Source organism: Micromys minutus (genome assembly GCF_963924665.1).
Source record: "Micromys minutus genome assembly, chromosome: 20".
Taxonomy (NCBI): domain Eukaryota; kingdom Metazoa; phylum Chordata; class Mammalia; order Rodentia; family Muridae; genus Micromys; species Micromys minutus.
In genome coordinates this window covers 29,172,780-29,200,525 of record NC_137955.1, presented here as the reverse complement: position 1 = coordinate 29,200,525, position 27,746 = coordinate 29,172,780, and the positions used below count along the sequence as shown (strand labels likewise).

The window sequence follows — 27,746 nt, the reverse complement described above, 5'->3', positions numbered from 1 at the left end:
TGTCTGTCTGTCTGTCTCTCTCTCTCTCTCTCTCTCTCTCTCTCTCTCTCTCTCTCTCACACACACACACACACACACATACACACACACACACACACACACGCACACACACACACACTCAATTTTCTATTTTCAGTCTGCCTTAAGTACAAACCTGGTTTTCTTCAAATGGCAACATCAACTTCCTGCTAAAATATTATTTGATTGTGAGCTTACAAATACATTCCGTGATCAAATTTAAAATGTGCAATGTCATGTATACCCTGGAAAATAATATTTAGCCAGTTCTTGATCCAGACATGTTCTTGCGAATGTACAACATTTGAGTTTTATAAAACAATACATTTCCAAGACTGCAATTTATATAATGACACCAGGCTTATCGTTTCCTCGATCTTAACATGTCTCCAGCTATCTTGAGCCATTCTCTTTATTTGCCTGTTTTAGCCCATGCTTGCCATCCAAACAGCAGAACTTGACTCCAGTGCTTATAGAAAGGCCTGGTCAAGAAGAGTCAGGAAGTCTGCAAGAGGAGCTAAGGGCTTTATTCTGTGGCAGCTTTTCTTGAGTGGGGTTGTTACCACTTAACTTCTGTGTCAGGGCTACACTTTGCAGAATGGAAGATATAAAACCGGTGAATGAGAAGCTACAGTCTTTAGTAAGCCCACGACATCTCTAGGGACAAAGGAAGCCTTGGTTTACTGACAATAGCCACAACTCCTAAAAGCCACTGTCTCCTCAAGACCTTTCTTTTGAAGGACACTCACGTTCCTGGCAATCTAGTGACACACCTTGGGAGAGCAAAAACAACATGGCTGAAAAGGACAAGAACGTAACGTAGCCATGGCTACTTATCCTGAAGTGGGATTTCCTCCAGCAGACTGGGAATGGTTTGTAAAGCCTAGAATCCCTGAATTTACTGACGCAGCACTGTCGTCTGTGAGGGTAATGCCAGGCCTAGGAAATGTCCCCTTACACTTCTCTTCATTTGGCTTATCTTTTCTGCTCTGTGTGCATCACTGACCCTGCCCTCAAATGCCTTGCATTCCTATTGGTGGTCTGAATTTTCACTTAGGGTTCTGTACTGAATTCTGTGGCTTCAATGTCTAAAATACCATAAAATCCTCACAGCCAACAATTCGTGGGTCCAAATTCCTACAAATGATATCCTGTCATGAGCATACCCTCCTGATGCACAGACCCTCAGTTAATTAAATATGAGACCAAAATAAAATCATTTTTGGCATGTTGTCCAAAATGCAGTTGATTGGTGTCCAATTATCTCATTAAGACAGGTATGTTTATTTCGGAACTGAAGTATATATTTCAGCTAATTCACACAGATGATATCAAATTGCTTTGATCAAAACTGTGCTCTTGATGAGAACATCATTCAAGCTACATGGTCCTGAAGAGGAACTAGGAACAACTGTTCCTCTAGTTTATAGGTCCACTGCTTTCTCTCATGCTCTATGGTGTAAAAGAAGCAAGGCTCAATCAATCTCTTCTTCAAGTACCAAATGAGTCTCAGAATTATTGCCTAAGGATGATCCCAGCTTCTTGCACCCTGGTCCCATACTATCAAATGACTATCATTCCAATTAGGTGGCTACTCATATTTTATTAAATAGAATTCCATTGCCACCAATTTGCCCTTCCAACACAAAGGACAAAGTTCCATGTCAACTGACACATTGTCTCTTAAATATAAGCCTCTGTCTGAAACCATCAACACCAAACTGTCAACCGGCCAATTCCTGTCAAAATTTCAGTTCAAAAAAAAAAAAAAAAAAAAAAAAAAAGGCAATGTTGGGTTGATGGACAGTTACTTAAAAATACATGTGATGTTTTAACATGTGCTTCAGTGATGCCTAAAGCCTATTGTTTGCTCAAACTCAACATGAGACTCACAAAGTTGGACCAGGCAATGTTTGCCTTTCCGACACTCCACTGCATGGTGATGAGCCCTTTGCTTTGGTCAAGAGACACTAGGAGAAAAGCCCTAGAGAGAAGATGGCATATTCACTTCCGAAATATGACTTGAAGGCATTGCTCTCTTGGTGTCACAATGTCTCCCCAGCGGCCCTACTGTAAGATGAACCTTGGAATTCATGCAAACCTAATCTATAGCCATCCAGGGAGACATAAGCTGTGTAAAAACCATGGTGTCGCTTATTCTGGGCTACAATAATGGACACATTCCTCCAGTTCAAGTAGCAATACGGTGATGCCTGGTGGAACTCCTTAACTCAAGACTTTATGGATCTATTAAAAAGACCAGGGGGAGAGATATACTTTACACTGTGCAATAAACACGAACCTCACTTAGATATGATGACTTGTAACTCTAGACAACTGGAGTTGTGATGTCCCTTACCAGACCCAAATCAAAGGCCAGTGGGGCCCTTGGAGCAGGTTGTTTTCTTTCTTTCTTACCTTGTTCTATTCCTGCTAACAACTGTCTTCTATGTCCTTACCACACCCATGTCTGGCTTGAAACATTTTGGAAAAGAACACTGTGTGTGAAGGGCCTAAGTGGCTTAAGTTTACATCACTGGCAGCCTTCGGCCATACTAAAACCATCAGAAGCAGGAGGATGATGGGCTGTTTCTCTCCTCTCAATGGCTTCAAGCCACTCCTGTCACTGAGGCTGGTTCTGCTTATCCAACTCAGGGTTTCATCCTATCCTGTTGGCATTGAAAAGCAACATGCAGATAGAGAAAGTTCCCAGAAAACCAAGAATAGGTAGAGAGGGAGTTGGAAAACAGAATGCTGTCAATAGAATAAGGTGCGGGGGAGGGGGGCGATGTTCCAGCCCCAGCAAGCATCAGAACACTGTAGCTTCAGCCATGTGGCCTGGCTTTAGAGTGAAAACTAAAAGGGACTACTGGACAATTAATGTTGGTCAGCTGGAGCTAAGAAATAAGTGGTGATTAAGACGATACAATACCAGCATCACTGAAGTGAAATCTTTTGTTTTCTGAGAACACAAAGAAGCTGTGTTCCAGAGACAGCCAAGGTTGTACCTCATGCTGCAGCTGTACTTGGTAATGTGTAAGAGTCACCCAGGTGGTCCTAGTTTGAAGGCATGAAGGGGTCATGGAAAGCAGTACTGTGTGCAACCAAGGAAGACCATTGGTGAGGGTGTAGCCTTCATTGAAAGTGACAACCCAGGACTGAAGGGGTCATGCAAAGAAGTTGAGGCTTGGCACCATGAAGAGAGCCTATGAGAGGACATTGTTAAAGTCCAGTTGCAGCAGAGAAGACTGCAGTGCATTGGAGATGTCAGTACCATGGGATAATCACCAAGAACAGCAGCAGCAGCAATGGTGTGGATCATCCTGTGCTTAGAGTACTACAGAGGGCAGAGATGGAGAAGTGAATGCAGCCCTTTAGAGAAGCCCAGAAGATCATGTGTGGATCCCAGACAATGGGACAAGAAGCTGTGATGCTCAAGTTGCCTTGGAGGCCCCAAGATATTTGAGAATCCAGAGCTCTGAGGTTTCTGCTGAGGAAATTGGTTAACAGGGAGTGGAACCATTCCAGGAGAAAGAAGTTTGTTGTAGTCAACGAAGATGAAAAATGGAGCTGGATATCTGAGGACCACTTTGACATCCAACATGGAGATGCTGAATTTCAAGTTTTTCCAGCTCATTTCCTTGCTTGCTTTGGGGATTACAGTTCCATGAGTAGAAGAATGCCAGAAGAGACTTTGAAGTTTGGATTTTTAACACTGTTGAGACCACTATAGACTCTGGGGACTTTTGACGTCGTTTTGAATAACTAAATGTATTTTGCACTATGCTATGTTTAGGCGTGGTCCCTATAGACTCATGTTTGAACAAGCCCATGTGGGACATGGAGTGGAATGTTATAATTTATATATGCTTGGCCCACAGAGTGTCACTATTTGGAGGTCTGGTCTTGTTGAAGTAAGTGTGTCACTGTGGGCATGGGCTTTAAGACTATTCCCAGCTTCCTGGAAGTCAGTCTTCTGCTAGCAGCCTTCAGATGAAGATGTAGAACTCTCATCTCCTGCACGATGCCTGCCAGGATGCTGCCATGTTTCTCCCTTGATAATGGACTGAACCTCTGAACCTGTAAGCCAGCCCAATTAAATGTTGTTCTTCTAAGAAAAAGAAAGAAAAAGAGAAAGAAAGAAAGAAAGAAAGAAAGAAAGAAAGAAAGAAAGAAAGAAAGAAAGAAAGAAAGAAAGAAAGAGAAAGAAAAGGCAACATGCTGGTAAGCATCCCTGTCTTCATCAGCAGTGAACAACTCAGCAAGGCCCCAACAGAAAGCTCTCCTCAGGACTTTGGCTCACCCCCAGCCACACCAACCACCACACCCCCTTATCTCAGACTACTCTGTGACCTCAGGCAATGGAGGCAACTTCTCCATCTACAAACAACTCTAACTGTGGTAATAAGTCTGTAGGAAGACTGCAAATTTCTGTGTCTAGGAAAGGGGCGGGAAGGACAGGGAGAAGAGGAGACAGCAAGACAGGTATGCATTCTTACAATAAGAAGAAAAAGGCACACCTCTTTTTTTTTCTCCTTTCCCCCTCAGCACACGTGGAGATACATTTGATATTCACTCTGAATAGGAAAGCAGATGCAATCGTCTTGCCCATAATTTTGAATGTTTGTTTCTCCTGCATCTTTTGTGCCCACCTTCACTTATTTTTGGATTCTCATTTTTACATTGTTTTATAGACAATTATTATTCTGTGTGGATTTTTTTTTTTTAAGTGTGGGTTCTGAGCTCTGCCTGAGGTTTGAAGAATGTCTCAAATCATTTGTGGAATGAGAAGTGGTATGTATTAATATGTCTATATGCTATCCGGAACATTTTTATGATACAATATAATCTTATAAAGTTATCTTGTCTTCCTTAATACTCCCAATGACCCTACGAGACAGACATTATGAACTCCATTGCTAAGATACGGCAGCTCGGCCTCAGGAAGACCCTTCCCCCATGGTTAGAATTAGATATGCATCCCCTCTCTTGAATCCCAGTCCAGAGATTTTTTTTTTTTTTTTTCTGTCACCCACTTGCCTCTCCACAGAGTCATTAGCCTTGCAGGTTTGCTACTGGCCTGGTAACACCAGTGACATGTGGGTGTCTGTGCCATCTGCCTGCTACGTGGCAGGTGTTCTATATGCATTATCTTATTTAGTGCTCCCTATACGCCAATGGTGTGGTGACTATATTCCCCTTTATAAACCATCAGCTATGCACAGGCAAGTCCCCCACAGTCATACCAGTAAGAGGAGACTGGAGATTTGAACCCAGGTTAATGCTGATCCAAAGTTCTTGCTCTTAGCCAGCACCCTGCAAGGGCATTGGTTCTGTCACCAAGTGACACTTCCTGAGGGTAGTGTTCAAAAAACTTTGGGTTTGTGTGATGTCACTGTGTGGCCGTGATTGAAGCACACAGTAGCAGCAGGCTGTCCCAACTTCCCTGACCTTTCCACAGAAGGAAGGCCACACCAAGCGGGTAGCAGGATCACCTTCGCCACTAATCCACTGTGGTTCATTAAAGCCTCAGGCCTTTCTGATCCCCTTCAGATCTGTGCAAAAGGGTCACAATCCCGGGCTTTGGTCCCAATTCATGTTTCCCTTTATGTTCAACCTGAGTGCTGGGATTTTTCTTAGCATTCTCTTTGTCATCTGTTTTAAGATTTTGACAGGAGCGTGAGCTAACAAGACTCACAGAGGAGTACTGGCCATTTAGAAGCAGCTGAAGATTCTTTGGGGGAAGTCTAATTATTACCTTGAAGTCCGTTCTTTTTATCTTTGAGATTTATTTGGCTTTTAGACCCTTTTACCTTAAGATATGCTTTTACGTTACAACAAACAAGGCAGACTATTTCTGAAAATATTCAAACATGGACTTGGGTTTCTTTTTCATCTTAGTATGTGCACCGATTCTTTTCATGTTAACAGGGCCACAGGATTGCTACTCTCTGGGTTGGCTGACTGTTTTGTTGGTCAAGACTCAGAACCTCCTTACTACTCTCTCCCTAGCTCCCGAGAGCCCTGAAATCTGTCCTGGTGGCTGACCTCAGGCACCAAACTAAGACGACTCACGGCCTGGGTTTTGTTCAGGCTCTTGTTATTCATAAAAATGAAGAAAAATATTCTCTCTCAAGTAGTTCTGAAGATTAAGTGAGGCAACATGCTTAAAGTGCTTGGAAAACCATATGCTGTCATGAAAACGCAGGATCATGCCTCTGGCCGGTGCCAACTTCAGACAAAGGCCATGTGTTTAAGGCACGTGCTGCGTAAATCACAAAGGCATGTGGGTGTGCAAACTAATTATCTGGAAGGCAGAGAATTCTGTAACTCCGCCATATTGTCTGCCTATTAGGGATCACGCACTGATTCCTAAAGCGGGACGTGATGCTTGCCATTTTTATCCATGGCCATAGCACGTCTGCAGACATAGGAAGGAACCACAGGTCACCTTACATGCAGCTGGCTTTCTGGTGGTATTTCCCAGTCTTAGAGGTCGGGACACAACAGGTCAAACCCAGCTTTGCCATCTATCTGCATCCCAAGCCAAGAATTTTTATTTTTATCCCTTAAAAGAGGTGAAAAGGAACCAAAATAATATATTTCATATGTGAGAATTGCATAGACTCATATAATGCATCATCTATAGAATGTTTATCACTAAAAAGTGTGTGTTTGTCATTTCTTATTTCTCTTAATACCAACATACTGTTTGTGATGGTTTGCATATGCTTGGCCGAGGGAGTGGCACTATTAGAAGGTGTGGCCTTGTTGGAGGAAGTGTGTCACTCTGGGGGTGGGCTTGGAGACACTCCTCCTAGCTGCCTGAGGATGCTTACTTAGTCTGTTCCTTGCTTCCTTTGGATGAAGATGTAGAACGCTCAGCTCCTCCTGCACCATGCCTGCCTGGATGCTGCCAGGCTCTTGTGTTGATAATGGACTGAACCTCTTAACCTGTGAGCCAGCCTCAATTAAATGTTATTTATAAGACTTGCCTTGGTCATGGTGTCTGTTCACAGCAATAAAACTTTAACTAAGACACTGTTCTTAAGGTTTGCCTGTTAGGCCACAAAAGCCACAGCATGTCCTGCCTGAGCCTTTAGAGTCAGCCGAGTCCCGTCTTAAAGTACTCATTCCGCCCCTGCCTGTACGACGCTCTAGATCCCCAATGTGACGCAGCCATGCTGCCTAAGGAACTTAATTTATGCTGAGACCTTAACAGAAAGATGATTATCTAAACAAAGGTAGACCTGATAGAGCAGAGGGGCCCTTTAAGGGCTCCATCGGGATGGGAACGGCCAAAAGTAATTGAGATGGGAAATAATGTGTTGAGGTGGAAGAATACAAATTTCTCTTGGCGCTGTGACTCAGATGTTGCCAGACCCGTGTGGTCCCTGCAGCTCTCTTTGTGGTCACTCTATTGATCTTAACACACGTCTTTATCCTTGCTGCACATATGAGTGAGCAATCAGTGTTTTGCCAATGCATTCTCAGGACGGGGGAATATGGTGCCAGCGGGGTTGCATTCTGTGATCCCTAACCACCAGTTAGACTTCCTTCCCTCCCAGCCCTCCTTGCTCACTCCCAGTTCTCCCAGCTCTAAGAACCAGCAGGCTCTGGAAGCCTCTCCCTCCCACACCTCCCCTCCCAGGCTTTCTTCTCTCCCCTTTGCCTGGGCCAAATTCACACCCCCCACTACTTAACTCTGCCTTGCAATTTGCCTCCTAGGAGAGAGGGGTTATGAATAATATATGAGGTTTCCCGGACCCTGAAAACATTGGGGAGTAAACTGGTGCTTTGAAAGCCTTTGTTAGTGGTTTGGGGGGGTATTGGCAAGTACTTCTGTCTGTTGATGGATTTCTTACCTGTAAGATAGAAAGCTAGGCTGAGAAAAAATAGAGAGATTCCTATGAGAAATCAAAGTCAAAGAGTAATTTCCTTGGCAACTGTCAGGCCCCGGTATGAGGAGTTGGTTGATAGGAAAGCAAATGGCTGTACCAGCTCAGAAAACCAAACCAAGGCAAAACCCAGAAGTGTTGTGGTTGTGGATGTTTACACATCAGGGTTGTCCAGTCATCACCAGGGCTTTCCCTTGTCTGAATTTTACACTTGCTACTTGTTATATAGTATCTGGATCTCACCTAAGCTTCTGAATGTGACCAAGGTTCACAAGAGGGTTACAGAAGTGGAACGGTGTGCGGGTCACCAGCCTCTCTGCCGCTAAGGGCAAGGAGGAATCCACAGAGTGAGTTCTGGATTCAGACACATTCTCATGGAACCGAGGCGAACCAGCAAGAGGAAGCAGCCATCAGCCACAGGGAGAAAACAGCAAGGACAGAACACCACTGGTGGTTTTCTAACATGTGCCCTTTCTGAGGAGTGTTCGATTTTAAGAACTAGAAAGTCCTTTGAGCAGGACTGACTTCTTAGTGGGTAAAATAACACTGATTAACACAGCGCCGCAGAGAGGCCTCCGGGGTCGGATCTCACATCCCCTTTGGACTTTGTCTGCAGGCAGCGAAACACTCCGGAGAAAATCCCTCTTCATGTGGCTTCTTGAGCGGCATCATTTGTGAGGCGATTGTTACTAGACAAATACAACAGAGCAACACACTTGTGTTCCTCTCTTATCAGAGACTCTAAGTTTTCCTGTGGCTGAGTTTTTTTCCACGCCTCCAAGTCAGCACCATTAAATTAAAAAAAAAAAAATTAAGTAATAACAAAAGAAGGAGAAGGGGGTAGAGAGTCCCTTGTGTTACTCAGCAAGAGTTAGGTGATTTGTAAGTTTCTAAAAATCCTTCCAGCCCTGCTTATTTTGACAAAACTACTTAACACTTCAAGCAATGAACTAGGGGGCATAAAAGTATAATCTGCAGAGAAAACCTTAATCCTCTGTAGTAACCCATTTGAATCTCCTCAAACACATTTCTGTGTGGAGGCCTAGAGAATTAAGTCAATTGTTTGATCTAAGAAGAAAGGCAATTAGGACTCTCTCTTGATCTTTCTGGCTGAATTCTAGTCAGGGGCAGCCACTGTTCTCTGCAGCCGCATGAGTGCCCTATTACAGTAATAACAGACTCGCTACCATTACATCTGACTGCAGGCTCATTGTGAGTTGTTTTATCGGAGAGTTTCAAATCACGATGGGCTAATGTGCAGCATGCAAATGATTAGCTACTGGATTAAAGAAAAAGAAAGAAAAGTCCATTCAAAAGTTTCTCCTAATATGAAGTAAAAGAACTCAGTGATGGGACAGCTGGCTTCACTTACCATTGGGTTATTGGCAGAAATGGTGGGGAGAGGGAGAGGAAGATTCTCTTCAAAGGGATGTCTCTGGGCCCCAGATTTGTGAGTCAGCAGTAAAAATTTAGCTGGGGTGGCCACAAGAGAAAACTCTCTGGGGTTTGATTTAGAATTAAACACAGAACAGCTCCCAAAATAGTAAACAACAGCAGCAGTTTGGTGACAGTTTAGTTGGAAATGAAGACAAGATGTATTATCAAAGACTACATGAAATTAAATAAAGGTCACTGGTCTGTAGTGGCAAACGTTGGGGAGGAAGGAGATTGGAGACAATGGGTGTTGGGAAGAATGCCTTTCTTTATTGGTTTCTGAGGCTGGTAGCTTCTGCTGCGGAGAGATAGACAAGCCCAGGGAGACAAAAGGCACCCTGTTTCTAGCTGCATTTCTCTGGGCTCCTGCGGTCCAGTCTGAGCATCCAATTCATGCTGAATTTGAGTGCAGGAGATCCTGGAGGGCAGCCATGTTTCCGTGGAATCCCATGGGTCAGTCTCTTCACCTCAGTCAGAAAGGTGTATATTACTTCGGAGGTAGCTGAGGCGTATGGAAAGAGGAGCCCGGCCATGTTTATTTGTTGAACAGTGATGGAATCCACAAGTAACAGAGGACAGTTCAAGAAGCCAGTGCTTCCGAGGCAGATTAATGATGACCCTGCTGATCCTGAGCTGTGGACTAGTAACATAAAGATTTTGGCCCATCCTCTTAATCCCAGAACTTGGCAGAGACAGATGGATCTCTGAAGTTCCAGGCTATTCAGTGAGACCTTGAGGAATTGGATGGGGGGAGGGAGAGAAGGAAGAGAGAAGAGGGAGGGAGAAAGAATAAGTTTGGTGAGACTACAGTGAAGCAGGCAGTGTAATGACAAGTCCAGGAAAAGACTGACCGGCGTTATAGTACCTGAGCTGAGGTCAAAAGCTAAGAAATGATCAGCAGAGAGATGTCGTGCTTGGGAAAGGAAGGGCCCTGGAGGGAAGAGAAGTGAGAACGCCGTGGGCTGGGCAGTATGCAGGCAGGGCTGTGAAAGAAGCTGATGCCTACACTCAGATCTGATCTTCATGCCACTAGAAGAAAGTTGGGCTTTATTCTAGAAGCCACAGGGAAGCCAGGACATAAGAAAGTTAGCATCTTGAACACCTGTAGCTTTCCCTATATAAAAGTAACCATCCTAACTACCTATCAAAAAAAAAAAAAAAAAAAAAAAAAACAACAACAACAAAAACCAAAACCAACCAAACAAACCCTCAGTAATTGGGGAGAGGCTGTTCCTAAAATATACATGTCAAAATTATCTAATCTCAATCTAAAACTGAGGCTTCAGACCCAACCTAAAGGATACAGGGAAAAGGCAGCTGATGCCACAGGAAACCAATGTGTTACGACTGGGAAATGATACTCCGTGCACTGACTGGAGGTTTGACTGTGCTCGGCCCAGGGAGTGGTACTATTTGGAGGTGTGGCCTTGCTGGAGGAAGGGTGTCACTGTGGGAGTAGGCTTTAAGAGCTTCCTCTTAGCTGCCTGAGGATGCCAGTCTTCTGTATGCCCACAGAACAAGATGTAGAACTTTCAGCTCTTCCTGTGCCATACCTGCCTGGCCACTGCCATCCTCCAGTCTTGATGAAAATGAACTGAACCACCGAACCCGTTGTCCACAGGAACTGTCTATTCACAGCACTGAAGCCCTAACTAAGACATTGACCTAGTTCCAACTCGTCAGGCAAAAAAGTAGAAGACTTCCCTAAATCAAGTCTAAAAGACTGAATGTACACTCGTCATGAACCTTAACTGAACCATTCCTTGGTCCAGCCAACTGCATGTGTTCATATAGACCAGTTATTTCAAGCTTCTAAAAGCTCGTTGGAAATTTTATGGTATCCCAATACTGTTTTGGTTAAGTAAAATGTTTGACTTGAAAGTCTTTTTGTTCGGGGGGGGGGGGTTAAGGTAGAGTCCACATAGTGGGATATGTTATATGAACCCCAACCTTCCAGAAAGAATAGGTCACTCCTTTCTGGCCCTGTGTGGCACCTGACACACACTGGCATTTCTTCTTCTAAACAGTGAGCTCCCTGGGGACAAGAACTTTGCATCCAGGTTATAGTATACGTTACAAATAAACCTCTGCATGAGGAGTGCTCTGAAAATCCCTAATTTGTACACAGGACTGTTTCATGGCTGTCAATTTTAACATGTCTCAACCTGCACACAGGAATTTCTGAGTCACATACATAGGCGTCAGTACAAGACACCTGTGAGCTGGTTCAGGGCAGTGTCTGACAATAGATGAGTGGACAGGTTTTGTTTTTGGTTTCTGTCTTTCTTTTTCCTGTGGTTGGGCTGAGAAACACCTAATTGCAGTTAAGTACTCAATATCAGGTACAGGAGTGGGCGAGCTCCAGGTTTCGGCTATGGTAGACAGGTGTTTCTACCCAGTTCAGACATTCAGCAGCTCCTGCTCACTAACCCTAACCCAACTGCAAATTCTTGCAAGATGTCCATGCAAGCTATCCCTCCCAGTCACTTGGAGCCCCTTCTTCTGCATATGAGCCTCCAACTGTCCTCTCACCCACACCAAGTAACGTTCAGAGTAGTGACCAACGGACTTGCATGCAGTTCAGTTGTTGCATGAACTTACCCCTCAGCAGACCTGAATGACGACACTGGGTTGGGGTGGAGTCTGTGGTCACAGCGGTCATTCTGTGGTCATGTGTCCATGACAAGCCCTCTATTGGTATTTTATAGACTTCATATTACTTTGGGAAGCAGAAAAGGGTCAGAGGACTACAAGTCCCAATATTCTTGACTGGCACACTGGATTGGCATCACTTTGGAACATTTAAGATTCATGAACATTTAAAGAACAATGCAAAGCTCAGCAGGTAAAAGTACTTGCTGCAGGGTGACTTGGGTTCCACCCCTGGAGCCACGTGGTAGAGAACTAACCCCCAAGAGCTGTCTTGACCCAAATATGTGTCACAGGATACTTCACACAGACACACACATGCACACACGCACCTCTTTTATAATTTTAAGTATATTCCTTGCATATTGGTTTTGCTTATAACAATGTTAAGGCACCCAGATATCTGGCACTCCCACTTCCTATCCTGCTACCCATAGCACATATAACTTAGATACATATATCCACAGATATATATCCACTGCACACATAACTTAGATACATATATCCACACAGATATATATCCACTGCACACATAACTTAGATACATATATCCACACAGATATATATCCACTGCACATGTTAGATACATATATCCACAGATATATATATCCACTGCACACATAACTTAGATACATATATACACAGATATATATCCACTGCAGATATAACCTAGATACATATCTCCACACAGATATATATCCACTGCAGATATAACCTAGATACATATATCCACACAGATATATATCCACTGCAGATATAACCTAGATACATATATCCACACAGATATATATCCACTGCACACATAACTTAGATGCATATATCCACACAGATATATATCCACTGCACACATAACTTAGATACATATATCCACACAGATATATATCCACTGCACACATAACTTAGATACATATATCCACAGATATATATCCACTGCAGATATAACCTAGATACATATATCCACACAGATATATATCCACTGCAGATATAACTTAGATGCAATGCTCAGCTATAACTATACCAATGACATGGATGACATGCTAGAAACAAGTGGCTCAATATGAGCTTTGCTCCCTCCCCCGCGCTGGCCTGTCATCCTGTCCCCAGCTTCCTTGGAAAGTACAAAGCAAAAACATGTGATGTGTATGGATATGTATACACACTGTACATGTACATGTGTGCAATCTACATATCTTTCAGAATCTTTGATAAAGACGGTGCATTCATACAGCCATTGACGGCAACATGTTCCACACGCCATGCCAGATAATTCAAAACAGCAAAGGAAACTGAATATACAGCATCCCGTTGACTATGTTTGAGTGGCGTGTACCCATACATGCATGGGTCTGACCGGATATACAAATTCTATGGGTGATGGAGTCATGAGGAATTTTCTTTCTTGCTTGTACTTCCTAATATTTTCTAAGTAACAGTTTTTTCTACTGCTAAAATACCGTTTAAAACCTCAGAAATGTACATTACACACATAAGGAACTTCCAGGTCCCTAACTGGTTCTTTCTGGTCCTCCTCATCCTAATTCAATGATGTCCTCTCAGGGAGACTTCCTCTAGCACCCCACTTACAACTGTACCCACTAACCTTCGTACCGACTGTGCTCTGGGCATGGGCACACAAGCTCGCTGAGGTGTGGCTGTGGTGTGTGCTGTCCACTGCTGTGTCCCCGAAGGACTGAACAGAACCTAATACAGTGGGAATTTGCTAGGTATCTGCTGAAGTAATGAATAAAACCACATTTGCCTTACAAATTTTGCTTTTATTAATAAGAAATCCTTGATGTTCCATGTAACGTGATTTTAAAATGCCCTGCTTCTTTACTAGGGGGACCACTAGAGAAGCTGTTGAAGATAAGAGAACTTTTCTTCCTGACTCCGAAATTAAATACTTCAGGAGACTCCAAAACAACCCCGAAGCCTCTCTAAACCCCACAGGAAGAGCAGCTGGTTTAAAGGATGTCCTGACTCAGCACAACTTCTTGCCTCTTCTGATGACTCAGAGAATATGAGTGGCTCAGAGAGAGCGGCTTTCTCTTACCCAGGACTCGCTGCACTGCTTGGAATGGTTTAGCTTCAGTAGTAACATGTGAGTACCCGAGAAATATCCAGATGAAAGCCGGAAAAAGGTGATCAATGATCCATATTTCAAAAAAGTAAAGCTGTTACCACAGGCAGTAGTAACAAATACCAACAGTGCCTGGAAAAGTGAGTATGTCCCTTGTCAGCTGACAGTCTGAAGTCACAATCTGAAACAGAAAGCAGCAACTATTTCGCTGAATATGCCCGCCTGAATTTTATGTATTTATTTTTATTCAACCTAATGATTCTCTTTTTTTTATTGGATATTCTCTGCATTTACATTTCAGATGTTATCTCATGCCCCTCCCCCTCCCCCATTCCCTCCATGAAGGTGCTCCCTCTCCCCGCCACCCCTGAATTGTCTATAAAGGAAACAATGCATGTCTACTAAATAGGAATGGAATACTCTAACAGAGACCACCCAGCTAGAAACGGAGCACTCAGCCATTAGGACAGCAACCGCAGTGAGACTTTATTTCAATGTGGACACTTCATTCATTGTCTGAAGGAAAACCAGGCTAGGTCTCGATGGGCCACCGTCACAGTTCTTAGGAAGTCAATGCACCGCCACTTCCGTGTCCTCCTTTACTTCTTTATGTCTTCAGCCTCATCCGGCTCTCTCTCCTGATGCTCTCTTTCCCACCTCATTTCTTTTAACTCTTGTCTGTATTTCCGTTCAATGAACCGCTTCTGATGAGCCATCTGGGGAAAGTTATCTGACAAGGAGATAAGTTTAATACTTAATAAGGGATATCCATGGGTGCAGACGAGAACCACCAAACATGCACACAGACAAACATGTGATCAGCACATATACAGAACTGTTCTATAAAACTGACACTGAAAATGATTTTTTACTTTTTCGTTATGCACACACACACTAGAAGTCTGGATTGGCATCTCAGATTCTAATTTCAGTATCTGATGTATGTAAAACAGAATGAAAACGCCGAAACAAAGTAACTTAAAGATGGAAGGTTCTGGAAGGTTTCCAAACAGGCAGGTGCTTTAAGGAGAATTCCCTACGACTAGTGACTTCCAGGGAGACAGGGAGAAGGAATGTGAGGCTTTATGGCTTGGAAAAGCTCGAATGAAAAGTTTCCAGCAAGCAAAGCAGGCGTGATTGCAAGACGGAAATTTTCCAGACAAGCAAAACCGCACCAGAGCACAAGGAAGCCTCGTTCTAAGTCCCCGTGTCCCCTGATCAATTCTATCTTTAGTGCACCAGAAAAGGCCCCAGCTCTGCCTGCACAGGTAAGTCGTGTGGAGAACGCTGATGGATAAGGACACTGTCACTCGGTGGGACAGGTGAGCTATATTTAGTTTGAGAGCCAGACACAAGGAAACTCCGGACTAAGAGTTGGAAATTCTCCTTTTCTCTTCACATGGCACCGTTAGTGTCACCTCGTGCTAGGAAACCAAGCACAGAGTGAGAAAGCCATTGCGTTCTTAGCCAGCAAACACACAAAGGTCATAAAGGACACTCTCTGGCAACACCACGAGAAAGGACCAATCCTCTGCTTGGCCAGCCAGCTAAGGATTATTCTGTATTTCACACATGAAGAATGGGGGGTAAGGGTGTGGTCTGAAGGAAAGCAAGTCTGTTTACTTGTTTGCTGAATGGATGGAGTGTGAGGAAGTGGGTGTGTCTATATGCACCAGGCTCCTCCCCTTTTTATCCCTTTTTTATACTGTACCTGTCTTAGCTGTCGGCTGGGGACACAGACAACATGGAAAAAGCACTTGGAAGAAAGCAGTAATACTGGGTCCTTATATACCGTAAACACTGTTACTTCAAATACTGTATACACTTAGAAAACAAACTTATCAAATAAATTCCCAGAACTCCACTGTAAAGACAAGTTTATGCTAAACAGGCCCCTTTTTTTTCAGTAGATTTTACTGTGTAACTAAGTTTGCACTAAAAAGTCCTATGTTCATATCTACCCACAGACAAGCTTTCGGCACACATCCATGACTGTTCTACTACATTATATAGTGACATACATAAGTACATGCTTTTATGTATGTTTACATACACTACATAAACCGTGAAAATCCACTCTCCTCCCCTACACTGCTATGCATTGGTGGATATAACATTATTCTTTATTTCAGTACAAGCATTTCCTGTATCAGTTTCCAACGCATTATTTCAGCAGATACAAACATATCCCATTTGGGTGTTCAGGAACTGGTAAACTACTGCCAATACGCCAAATACAGCTCTCAGTATTCGGTTTCTGTAAATAAAACACACACGGACATTGGGCACCACCTGTGCCACAATGTCAGAATTCAGTGTAACCGAGACCAATTATGGCTCGTGAAGCCTAAATCCGTGCAGCCGTCCTTTACACAATGTGTGTGCACACGGCCCTCGCTCACTTGCTGTTCCATTTTATTTAAATGTTATGCTATTATAAATCGAGTTGTCATGATAACTGTGGTATGTGAGCTGTAGCTCAGAATCTAAGTATTTCCTTAAGTCAGATTCCTGGAAAATGGAATCAGGACCAAAAGGTAAAAACTTCCTTAAGGATGGGACATAACACCAACTCGCTTCCCTGCATGTAAGCAATCCACGTCTATTGTGCTTTGGGGGATGTCTGTCTCAGAATTAGTCATTTTTGCAGTGCCATTTTATAGCTGACTATACGCATCAGAAGCTGGGGAGGACTCTCTTGTTATAACTGGAAGGAAGAATCCCACTCTCATTCAATTAAATGATGGGGCATTTATACAACGATCAATAAAAATGTTCTCAGAAAGAGTCAATGTAAAACTCTCAGTGTAGATTCTACGGATGCCAGACCCTGGCTGGCAGCACTGGCTTCTGTCCCCACCAACTACTCTCCCTGCCTCTGAAGAGTAAGCCACAGTCTGCTGGTTTCCACGTGGCTAGAGGGCCTCTAACCTTCTCCTGGGATGCGTCACTTTGAGCCTGTGCATTCACTGTCCCCCACTCCGTTAGCTGGTCCTCCAAGCATCGGCATATTGTACCCACAGGTTCTTCTGGGAAGCACAATGGACCTTAGAGAAGACTGCCCTCTGCTAGTGCCTTCAATTCACAAGACCAGACAGCTCTCGCCACCGCCCGTTATGCCACTGAAGTGTCTTCAGCATGGGCATGCCACTCTTGAGACCATCTTCAGAATTCAATGCACCACAATCTAGATGTGTATTGTAGACACTGAACACACACACACACACACACACACACACACACACTCAAACCTGTGAAGCATCCACAATAATAAGAAAATAAGAAAACCATCAATGAGATAAAGCACAGCCTCAGTGGGAAATGAAAACAGCATGCAGCTATTAAGGAAGACCAAACTGAAGCCATTCCCTGTGCTCTATGACTTGCAGGCCGCTCAAGACATGGCGGACAAAAGTATATTATTATGTATATTATATATATACATTAGCATGTAAATGTATGCAGAAGTATGTAGCTGCCATCCAATTTAAATAAGACAAAGGTTAAAAACTAAACAGAAAAATAAACAAAAAACTCTCCATGTATACATTTTGCCTGTATAAAATTTTATATATACATATACATATATATATATGGTTTCTCTGTATATACCAGGCTGGCCTTGAACTCAAAGATCTGCTGCCTCTGCCTCCTGAGTACTGGGATTAAAGGTGTGCACCACCACACTCAGCTTTTTTTTTTTTTTTTTTTTTTGACGTGAGCTTTCATGTGGCCCAGGTTCACCTTGCCCTCATAATGCATGTAGCTTGAGGTGACCATGACCCGTGATCCCCCGAATCTACCTCCCAAGTGCTGGAACTACACAGGCATGTGTCCCCATGCCTGGCTTATGTGACTACAGAAATATGGGAAATACGGTCAGAAACAGGCCACTCACAGAGGAGCCTATGCTGAGTGGGTGCCATGTAAAACAGGAAAATGGGATTTTGATAAAATGTGATCCACAAAGATTGATCACATTTCATCAAAACTCAGCCACTCCTCTGCTTCCTTTTCCTTCCGTAAGACCCGCCTCACGCTGTGGAGGCGTGACTGTGGAAAAAGAGATGAGCTTACATTTTTCAAGTGCGTCCATTGCTGCTCCCATCTCCGCCTGCTGAATACTGTAGACGAAAAGAAAGGTGAGGCAGACTTCAAAGGTTTGCTTCATTAAAACCACAAGTCATTAATGCTGATTTCCATATCTAGTGCATAAAAGGTCACGTGATTACTTCCATCACATACTGAGCTGCATGGCTAGGAACACACACAGGAGCTTGCACACGTCTTTTATTTACACAGAGGCTCTTCAAAGTATTGGTTCCACGCTAAGGCTGCAGTGGAATATCTTCCATTTCTATTAGGGCTGAAGTATTTCTTAAGTCTGAAAATACTCCATGTAAAGGTTAAACATGAAAAGGAGAGACACAGGCGAGACATAGATTATATATATATATATATTTCTTTTCTCTAACTTGTGTAGCAACTGATGCAGTTTCTCAACAAGACCAAGACTCCCTGTACGATGGTGTGCCTGGCCCAAGGCTCATTTCTAAGTTTCTCAGTCGGCCTGGAGGGGACATTAGTCCTCGGGATTCATTTTGCTACAACTGAAGACACTTGACATTCTAACCTTGCTATACAGGCTGCAGAGGTAGGAACTTTCCAGAACACAGATACATGAAATTCAGTGTTTTCTCCTCATACCTTGGTCCTTTCCCACAGCCTATCCTTTCTCCCTTGAAATAAACGGCCACGGTGTAGGTTCTAGCATGAGATGGTCCCACTGTCTGCAGAGTCCTGAAATGGAAGAACGTTAATTATGATACAGTGCTCAATTATTTTGCTATTGTACAACTGACAAAAACAAAAACAAAACAAACAAAAAAAACCTTATTTTTACTACCCAGAAATAAGGTAAGAATAACAAGAAATATGGAAAAAAGGAACTGATTCAGTTTCTGATTTGCTAACCTAACAAAATTTAGAGCTATAAATTAGAATTTTTTTTAAAAGTGCATTGCAGTTTGATATTTTTCTCAAATAGCCATAGTGCCTGATGGCTCACGGTTAAGTATGAGATACTTTAAAACAACTTCTAGGAGTTGGTATTCTAGTATCACATAATTAACAAACTTTTATTATGAAGAACTGGGGGCTTTAGTTTGTTATTTTACAATGCTGATCACAGCTAAAAGCAATAAATGGGTAATAACATGTCAAGGCATGGCTGAATGGTTTCACACCCCTTATGAATTCTTTCTAATGTCTGGTACTTTACCTAAGATCAGAAAATATATTTAATTTCTGAAACATCTGTGATCATTTCAGAGATAATGCTATAAGAGCAAGCATATTACACAACCACAAAAAAAAAAAAAAAACAAAGCTCCAGGTACTCTGGATTTAATGACAAGGTGCAGATTTCAAACGTAAAAAACCTGATAACTCATGGGAAAGGGAAATTAAAAGAAGCCAAGAATGATAGTGGAATAAACACAGTAATCACGAAGACTATGTAAAGCAACCCCACCATCTTGATAACAAAGCACAAAGTCACCAAGTACTTTTGTGGGAAGATTTATGGGCAGAGGACACAGCAATTTCCTTTCTGTTTACATACTCGAGGGTGTGTATCTCAGCTTAAGGTGGTACTTACTAATCACCCGCGTTATAAGACATGCGCCATCTTTATCACTGACCCTCAGCAATCACTTTGATGGGGAAATTCTTCAGTCATACCACATAGCTTAGACATTCATTATGCTTATTAGGCAGATTGATAACCTGTTTCTCTTAGGGATTTTCTCCAATAAAGATAACAGTTTCATACCAGCAGCCCCTTGCCATAGGCAACTAGTCTTCTGGCTTCTGTTTCACTAGCAGCACAAAAGCTTCTAAACTGTTACTTTTTTTAAAAAAAAATATTTTGGTTAGAAAAGTCCAAAAGGAAAGGCTTTCGGGAAGAGCACAGCTGTACAAATGGGTGTGTTAGAGCCTTCTGTTCCCACAGGCATGGAGTAAACAGTATTGAAACTAGATTTTTTAAATTAGTAACAAATATATATGTGTTTACATGTAGATGTGTCAGAACACAAGTCCAAGGATGAAGTTACATGAGAATTTTGAGTGCTTGTGAGAAAACTCCAAGGAAATAAGAGTCTTGTGACTTCAAAACAGGGAACTGTTCTTGGGATATGTCTGCATGTGCCTCTCTGATGCAGCAGACAGGAGAGAGTTTACTTCAGCTGCTGTGACCCATGTACCTCTATGGAGGAAAAACCTTGCTATGTGTGTCTTGTCTCTGTGATTGAGCACTTACTCGTGATTCTTCTTAATCCCAGAGTATAAACTGTCTGATGCTTTGAATAAAGTTGGCTACCTCATGCCACTGTAGCCTGGCTCGGTTTCTAGGCCCCCACCCTGTCAGGTTCACGCCACCAATTAGAGAGGTAAACATGTGCAGGTGCCCAGAGGCCAGAGGAGTAACTGATCCCTGGAGCTGCGTGACAGGTGGTTGAGAGCTGAGTGTGGGTGCTGGGAACCGAACCTGGGTCTCCCTGCAAGAGCTAACTGCTGGCGATTTCTCCAGCCCAATATAATTAGATTTTTAAGTATCCCTAAAACAGTATCCACAGTACCTTGTGAGGCAGACATGTACCCTAATGATTACATTGTGATTCCCATTTAAACTCCCTCTCAATCCACAAGTGACTGTCACAAATAGAAGGCAACTTTTAATTAAAATTTCAGAAAAGGCAAGGACTTGACTAACACAGTAGCAGCAGAAGGCATTTGTTCCAATTCTCTCCGGCTTGGGAGACAGCCTTTCGGATAACAGAGGCCAACAGGGGCCCAGGGGAAAGTACAAGTAGAATCCAAATATTGCTAAAACAACACACTGTCCATTACTCCTACACAAAATCAGACCAAAAAAAAAAAAAAACAAAAAAAACAAAAAAAACTACAAAAGAACTACTTCATGTGGGGACCTAAGAGATATAGTTCAGGGGATGAAAGCACTTGCTACTCTTACACAGGACCCAGGCTCAATTCCTGGCACCCACATGCAAAGATCACAACCATGACTACATTAAAAATCAGCAAATACTACATCTGAATTGCTACACCTTGACCTTATATCTTAGTGTATCTTTGTGCCAGGCAGTAGGTAATTTACAGATGGGAGAAAGCAGAGACAGTCAGGGTGCACCCGCTTATGCAGGTGGGCGCTAGGACAGAGCACTCTAGGGCTTAGCTAGTGTCATGAGAAGTCCCTGCGTTCTCCATTTAAGCACGCGGCAGGGCGGCTGACAGACAGCAAGCACTTACTTGTATAAGGGGATGTCTGGCTCTTTCCCTTCGGTCCTCAGGGTCAGGCAACACTGCTGCAGCTGTGATTTGGGGTCATTCCAATCCTGATTCAGAATGAACTCCTGTAGGAAGCCCCCAGAGCAGAGAGTGAGTGGTGGTGCTTCAGTGCCACCCGCAACAAGGCAGGCACCGATGGAGACGGGAGCGCTCACCTTCAGTCGTGGAAAGAAGCAGACGTTCATGAAAGTATGAACATATTCCAAGTCCTTGTCGATGTACAGTGCTGCAATAAATGCTGAAAAGCAAGTGGGAAACGGGCAACTCACTGTTATTTAGCAGAAATGGCGTGAGCTGAGCTTCCTTCCTTATTGATCTCTAAATGTAAGTAGGTGTGGAGACGTGTGTGGTAGGAACAGAAGGAGGGTCCTCCGTGAGTGCCCATAACTACTGAGCCACCCAGCCCCAAGGTACCTGACTTCTAGACACTCTTTTCTTTTAAGCACAATTATTTCTTCTTTCTTTTTTCTTCAAATAAAACTGCACCCCTTATCACTACTATCAGAAGCACCAACACAGATGTGTGGTTAAAATGAAAAAGCACAGAGCAGACACCAGTTGCCCTTAGCTAGTGGCTAAGCAAACAGTCTAACTGTGGTTCTCACCCTCCTAATGCTGGGCCCCTTTACTGAGGTCCTTCATGCTGTGGTGACCTCCCCACTGCAACCATAAAGCTCACTTTGTTGTACTAACTGTCACTTTTGTACTGTTATGATACAAATCTATCCTACTCTTAGGCAACCCCTGGGAAAGGCTCACTGCACCCCCAGGTTGAGAACCACGGATCTAAAGGCCACACCAACACTGTAGTGCGGATCAGGGATGGGACCTGGGGACACGATGGAGTGAATGTCCTGAGGACCTGGAGACTCCAGCGGCGGAGCACAGACAACGCTGGGACATCCCGAGAGCACTGTGCACCAGCACCAAGGTGAGTTCCATAGCCAGAGAAAGAAAGGGGAAAATTCAACAAAGACGCGGTGATTCATGTAACTGGATTAATAAGGGGCGATTCCAAAGGCGGGCTCATTTAAAAGACGTTTAGCCGAGTCAACAAATAGTGCATTAATTTAAAAGATGGCAAGAACCTTTTATTGAGCTAAAATGAAAATGGCAGTGACACCATCCACTCAGCTGAACTTTCCTTCCTTAGGTGCCTTGGTTAGACTGCCTTTATGATCTATAAGTAAGCCAGCTTGCACAGTTGGCTTTAATATTATATATAATTTCGATTCTGAAAAATACTATGACATAAAAAGCTCTAAGGCCCAGAGAATATTCTAGTTCTTTTGAAGAATGTTAGAAATAATAAAATTATGTGTATAATCCCTTAATTAGCTATAATGAACTTATTTATGCTTTGAGACAATATCAGAGAATGAAAAAGATGGTGACTGTTTAGAGAGTTTTGTTTTCACTCAAAACAATACGTGGCGGTTTTAGTGTTTATGAAAAAAATTATCTTTTACTCTGTGTCCCTTTATGAAGGGTGCTGGTAAGCAAAACTAACAAACGGAACCCACTACTGTGCTGCTTCTGCATAACCAATCTGTACTTCCTGCTACCGTTTCATACAAAGGGACATGATGACTGAGAGACAGGACAGTGGGAAACGCAGCCACCCCTGAATACAGATCCAACAACAAAAAATGTATTATTCACATGGCTTACTGCAAAGCAAAAATAAATAAAAAACGAAAACAAAAGAGATTACTCAGACAGATGTGGTCATCCAAGCATGTAATATCAGGAGACAGGCAGGGGCGTCCCAGGAGATCAAGACTACCTTTGACTATACAGAAATTTCAAGGCTAGCCTGAGCTACACAAAAGAAAAGTAGAAAAACAGATAAAAGAGGTTCTTTAGCTAGAACAAGAACAATATCATCATCATCACCACCACCACCATCGTCATCATCATCATGAAAAGAGTAAGTTCTAGCTGGTTTAATTTAAACCTTGGACCTACAAGTTTAAAAGCTTCACACTGTAGGTAGGACTCACATTCCAAAAGGTCTGCCAGAGTCTTGGTTCTCAGGGCCACGGGTCTCTTGGTTTTGTCATTGGTGATGGCATACTCTTGCATGCCCAGTTCCTCTGCTACCTTGGCTTGAGTTCTGTTGTTCACTAAAGAACTTCGTAACAACTGGTAAGAAGGAATTGGTGTACAGTTAGAAACCACATCAGCTCTGGACTCCTGCTCCTGGGCTGAACCCAACCACCTGACAGCGGACACCTGAGGGCCTAAGCCCTCTATCCTCAGGTGACTGCAGCGTACTCCAAAATGCTTCTACGGTCTCCTGGATGACTCTCCTGCCCCCACTATCTGGACTTAATGGAGCAGTTGTTAGATGTCGCACTGAGCAGGACTTTGTGGAGGGTGCACAGCAACTGATAAGGAAAGACTACCAAAAACCTCAAAGCTACCACATCAGGAAGCATTAACTTTTAAAAAGAATCTTACTTAAATATAACTTGTACTCAGTAAATTATACCCCTTTTGTGTACAATTAGATACATTTTGAAAATCTTACTTATTTTTACTACCCCAAACAAATTTAGCATATCCCGAAATAATAATCAGTCTTTGCCAGTGATAACAGGAGCACATCCACCAATCAAAGTTGTGCTTAAAGTTGTCCACAAGAAACATAATTCATGACATGGGTCCTAGTTTTGATACTACTACATGACTAAGAGAAGCGATGTTCCAATATTATTAAAACACCTATTTATTTATATTGTTATCTTAAAGATTTATATTACATTCCCTGTATCTCAGTCTCTTCATGCTCAGACCCAGATCCTTTATCTTTAACTACATTTAATATAAAATTAGGATTTGACTTTATTTATATTCTGTGTATGAGCTGGGAGCACACATGTGTAATGCATGTGTACAAATAGCTGTGAAGGCCACAGGAGGCTGGACTTCCCAGAGCAGACCACAGTCAGCCTCCCCACAGAGGTATGAGGAACAGAACTCAGATCCTCTACAAGAGCAGCAAGCTTAAACCACTGAGTTCCAGCCCCAAACTTCAATTTATTTATGTATTCCAACCTCAGGAATTCAAAACGGAAATGTCTACGAGGAGCTTGGGGCTAACAGCCCTCCAAGGACTATTCACATAGTAATGTTAGACACGGCCTAAACATTATGTAACTGATCCATTCCAAGTGTCCAGAAAACAAGCATTTAACACACTGTGGAAGAGATGGGAAGCAGGCAGATTCCACGATGGGAATTCACCAAACGTTAAAAAGTTGACATTATTATCTCCGATCCCTAAAACACGAGGGAACGATGTACTTGAATCTACATTTCCTACCAGAAGCATAAACAGAGAGTTGGCTTCCTGAGCCCAGGACAGGCGGAAGCAGCTGTGAGTCACGCTGACAGTACTGCTGCCACTGTCCCATAGAGCACTGGGTTTATTACATGCGAGCTTTATGCTCTACGGCTCCAGTGTCAACAGAGCTTATGAAAATCAAGATTTATCCTCAATGCTTGATAGTGAATCTTTGACAATAGATAAATAAGGAACAATATGTTCTTAATTTGTCTGACAATGATTCATGAAGCAGAAATACAACTTGATCTCCATAAGCCCTGCCTGAATTGGATCTTAGACTGTAACTCTCTGCCTGCCTCTGCTCCATTTTCATTCCCAATTCCCCTTTAGCTACAGCTTTTCTTCAGTACACTAGTTCTTCAAAATCAGTATATGCATGTTATTTTGTACAATTAACATATAGTAATAAATATATATATATAAATATTATATATATATAATTTAATATATATATAAATTAAAACCTACAAGGAAGCTTAAAAATGAAAAGGTCAAATGTGCCCCAAGCAATAGAAACCTATATCACCAACTCACAAAATCCAAGAGCTGGAAGGACCATCTCTTTCTGTGGCTTGGATTTCAAGCTGAAATAAACCCCACACAGATAGGAAGGTTATTCTGGGAGTGATGCTATGTTGAGCAAGTTGACTCTATGCTTTGGGGAAGCTCCACGGGCTGTGGAAATGGCATGTTCTTTCCCCAGGCCCAGTGGGACCAATGTGACACACTGCTAGCCACGAGGACACGGCTGCCACCTTCCAGCATCACAGACCCTCCTTCAGTGCCATGCAGTGACACAGTCTGACAGAAGGAAGCAGTAAGGATGGAGACAGGAGTTGATTGAACCAGCTATGCTTTAAGACAAGTCCTGGAAAGTCTTAGAGCAACGAAGTAGCAAAAAGCAAGTGAGATCTTACTTTTAAGTTCTTGCTGAAAACTCAGAGTAAGAACCAAGAGTCAACGAGAAGGAAACCAGTAATTAACCTTATTTTTGCAGTCCATTTAACTTTGAATCAGGAAGTAAAATGAGGTAAGACTTTGCTCTCTACCTAAACATGAAAGTCCAAATGGAGGTTCAATAAAGTGACAATTTCCATCTTTGTCCTCAGCTGAATTCAACTTCAGAATAAAGTTAACGAAATAAAATACTATTGGCAAACCACGGGTACACTAAGGCCCAAAAACAGTGAGCAAAGCCTGTGAGGTTCTGGGGTTGACACGGTGGCAGCGCAAGCTGATCATTCTCCAGGTCTGCGCTGAAAGCTGAAGGCCCAGCAGGACCAACAACATCCTTTTTAAAGTGCTTCAGAACGAACCCACGCTGAAGAAATACACACACACGCAGATGCAAACACAGGCTCAGAACACACAGCTGCTCTTCCAACCGAGCTTCCCAGAGAAGGTGACCCAGGAATCCCCTTCTCAAAAACATTCCGGTCAACTTTAATACTGCGGTCTAAGGTGCTTCTCCAGTACTGGTGCCCACGTCAAGGGATCAGGATTTTGAACTCTGAACTTTGGGATGCTTGCTTTTTGAAAAGGTTCACGTGGGTTCTGATGAATGTAGAATTTGACCTAAGAAAGACTGGGGCAGTTAATGGGAAAAGGGCTGGAGAGGGTTCTCTAGGAAAATTAAACATAGTGGCAAAAGTAGAAACAATGATATGGCAAGATGACCATGGTGGGAGGTAGAAAAAATAAAAAAGGGAAGCCAAGTGAGGGAGAGCTGGTACAAGCAAGGCCACCAGGAGACAGAAGGAAGGTAAATGTCCCCGCAGAAAATAAGAGATCCCCAAAGATGGGTGGCAAGGCGAGATGCTGATACTACAATTGCTGTTTTCCAGAGGTGTTATCTACAGCAGCATCAATATTCCAGAAGATATGCTTGCTCCTCAACAATAGGGAAAAGATTCTAGAAAGCCGTAGAACCCCTCTAGATTTTATTTTAATACCAAACCTTCTAGATATCCTTTTCCTTACTGCTTTCTAAATCCTCCCCTTTACCAAACAGTAATCTATTGCTAACAATCTTTCTCGCCCTCACTGAAGTTTCATTCTAAATCAGAAACAAGAAAGAGAAGCACAGCTAAGGCCTCTGTAAACCCGACAAAGGGACTGTCGGTCCCTGGTGCAGTGATGGCCCGTACATGTTCCAAACCTCAGATTCTGGTTTTGAGACTTCAAGACGTCCCTACAGTCTCAACAGAGACGTCTCCCACAACGACTTAAAGCTGAAATTTCCATAAGAACATGAAGATTGATAGCCTTCCTTTAACACTCTTGGTTCTAGGAGGAAGCCTTAGTGTGGGACATAAGCTACCCAAGAGGGCCACCTAGTGTAAGGTGAAGGGACAGATTTATTATTTTGAGGACTTCAATAGAAGACAGTGCAGCAAAACCGAAGTATACAATTAAACTTGACAGTGATATGCCACACAGGTTTTTTATACGGAAAGTGGTAGGTGGATGGTCTCCATTTCCCATGATAATTAAAGAAAAGGTACACAAAAGATAGCCGGCAGAATGCAGGTCAGACACGAGGAGCCAAATTATGTCAGTGATAGAGAAATCCTCCGTGAGGAGGCTGGGGAATCCATCTTCTCAGAGCACTGTTAGATAGGGCACCTGCCTGCCTGGATGATTTATACTGGCCGCTGTCAGGAGGCAGCAGGGCAGGATGAGATCACCGCTTCTCAAGCATGTTTGCAATCCCTGCTCCCTCTTACCATCTCGCACTGTTCTCTAAAATCAAGCAAAACACTTCCAACAAGTTCATCCTGCTGGTGCCTTTCACCCCTGGACACGGCGCCTGACACACAGCAGGCACAGAATGAGCAGCTCCTGCTAGCTCAGCGGTGGAGGGAAAGGCTGATGTCCCACACTAGGGCTTCCTCCTAGAACCAAGAGTGTTAAAGGAAGGCTATCAATCTTCATGTTCTTATGG

The 27,746-nt window shown here is 43.1% G+C and overlaps 1 protein-coding gene across 3 annotated transcripts in view; it reads right to left on the bottom strand.

Annotated features, from left to right (window-relative positions):
* Positions 1-14,547: 14,547 nt before the first annotated feature.
* DROSHA (drosha ribonuclease III) overlaps positions 14,548-27,746 on the bottom strand; it is a 103,745-nt gene continuing 90,546 nt past the window's right edge. For all 3 annotated transcript variants that reach the window (XM_080933899.1, XM_080933898.1, XM_080933900.1), the window contains exons 30-35: positions 23,454-23,595; positions 21,606-21,688; positions 21,412-21,515; positions 18,787-18,879; positions 18,157-18,203; positions 14,548-14,809 (exon numbers count right to left, since the gene is read on the bottom strand). In XM_080933899.1, coding sequence (XP_080790025.1) covers positions 14,679-14,809; positions 18,157-18,203; positions 18,787-18,879; positions 21,412-21,515; positions 21,606-21,688; positions 23,454-23,595 — 600 coding nt within the window. In that variant the 3' untranslated portion in view covers positions 14,548-14,678. The remainder of the gene's footprint in view (positions 14,810-18,156; positions 18,204-18,786; positions 18,880-21,411; positions 21,516-21,605; positions 21,689-23,453; positions 23,596-27,746) is intronic.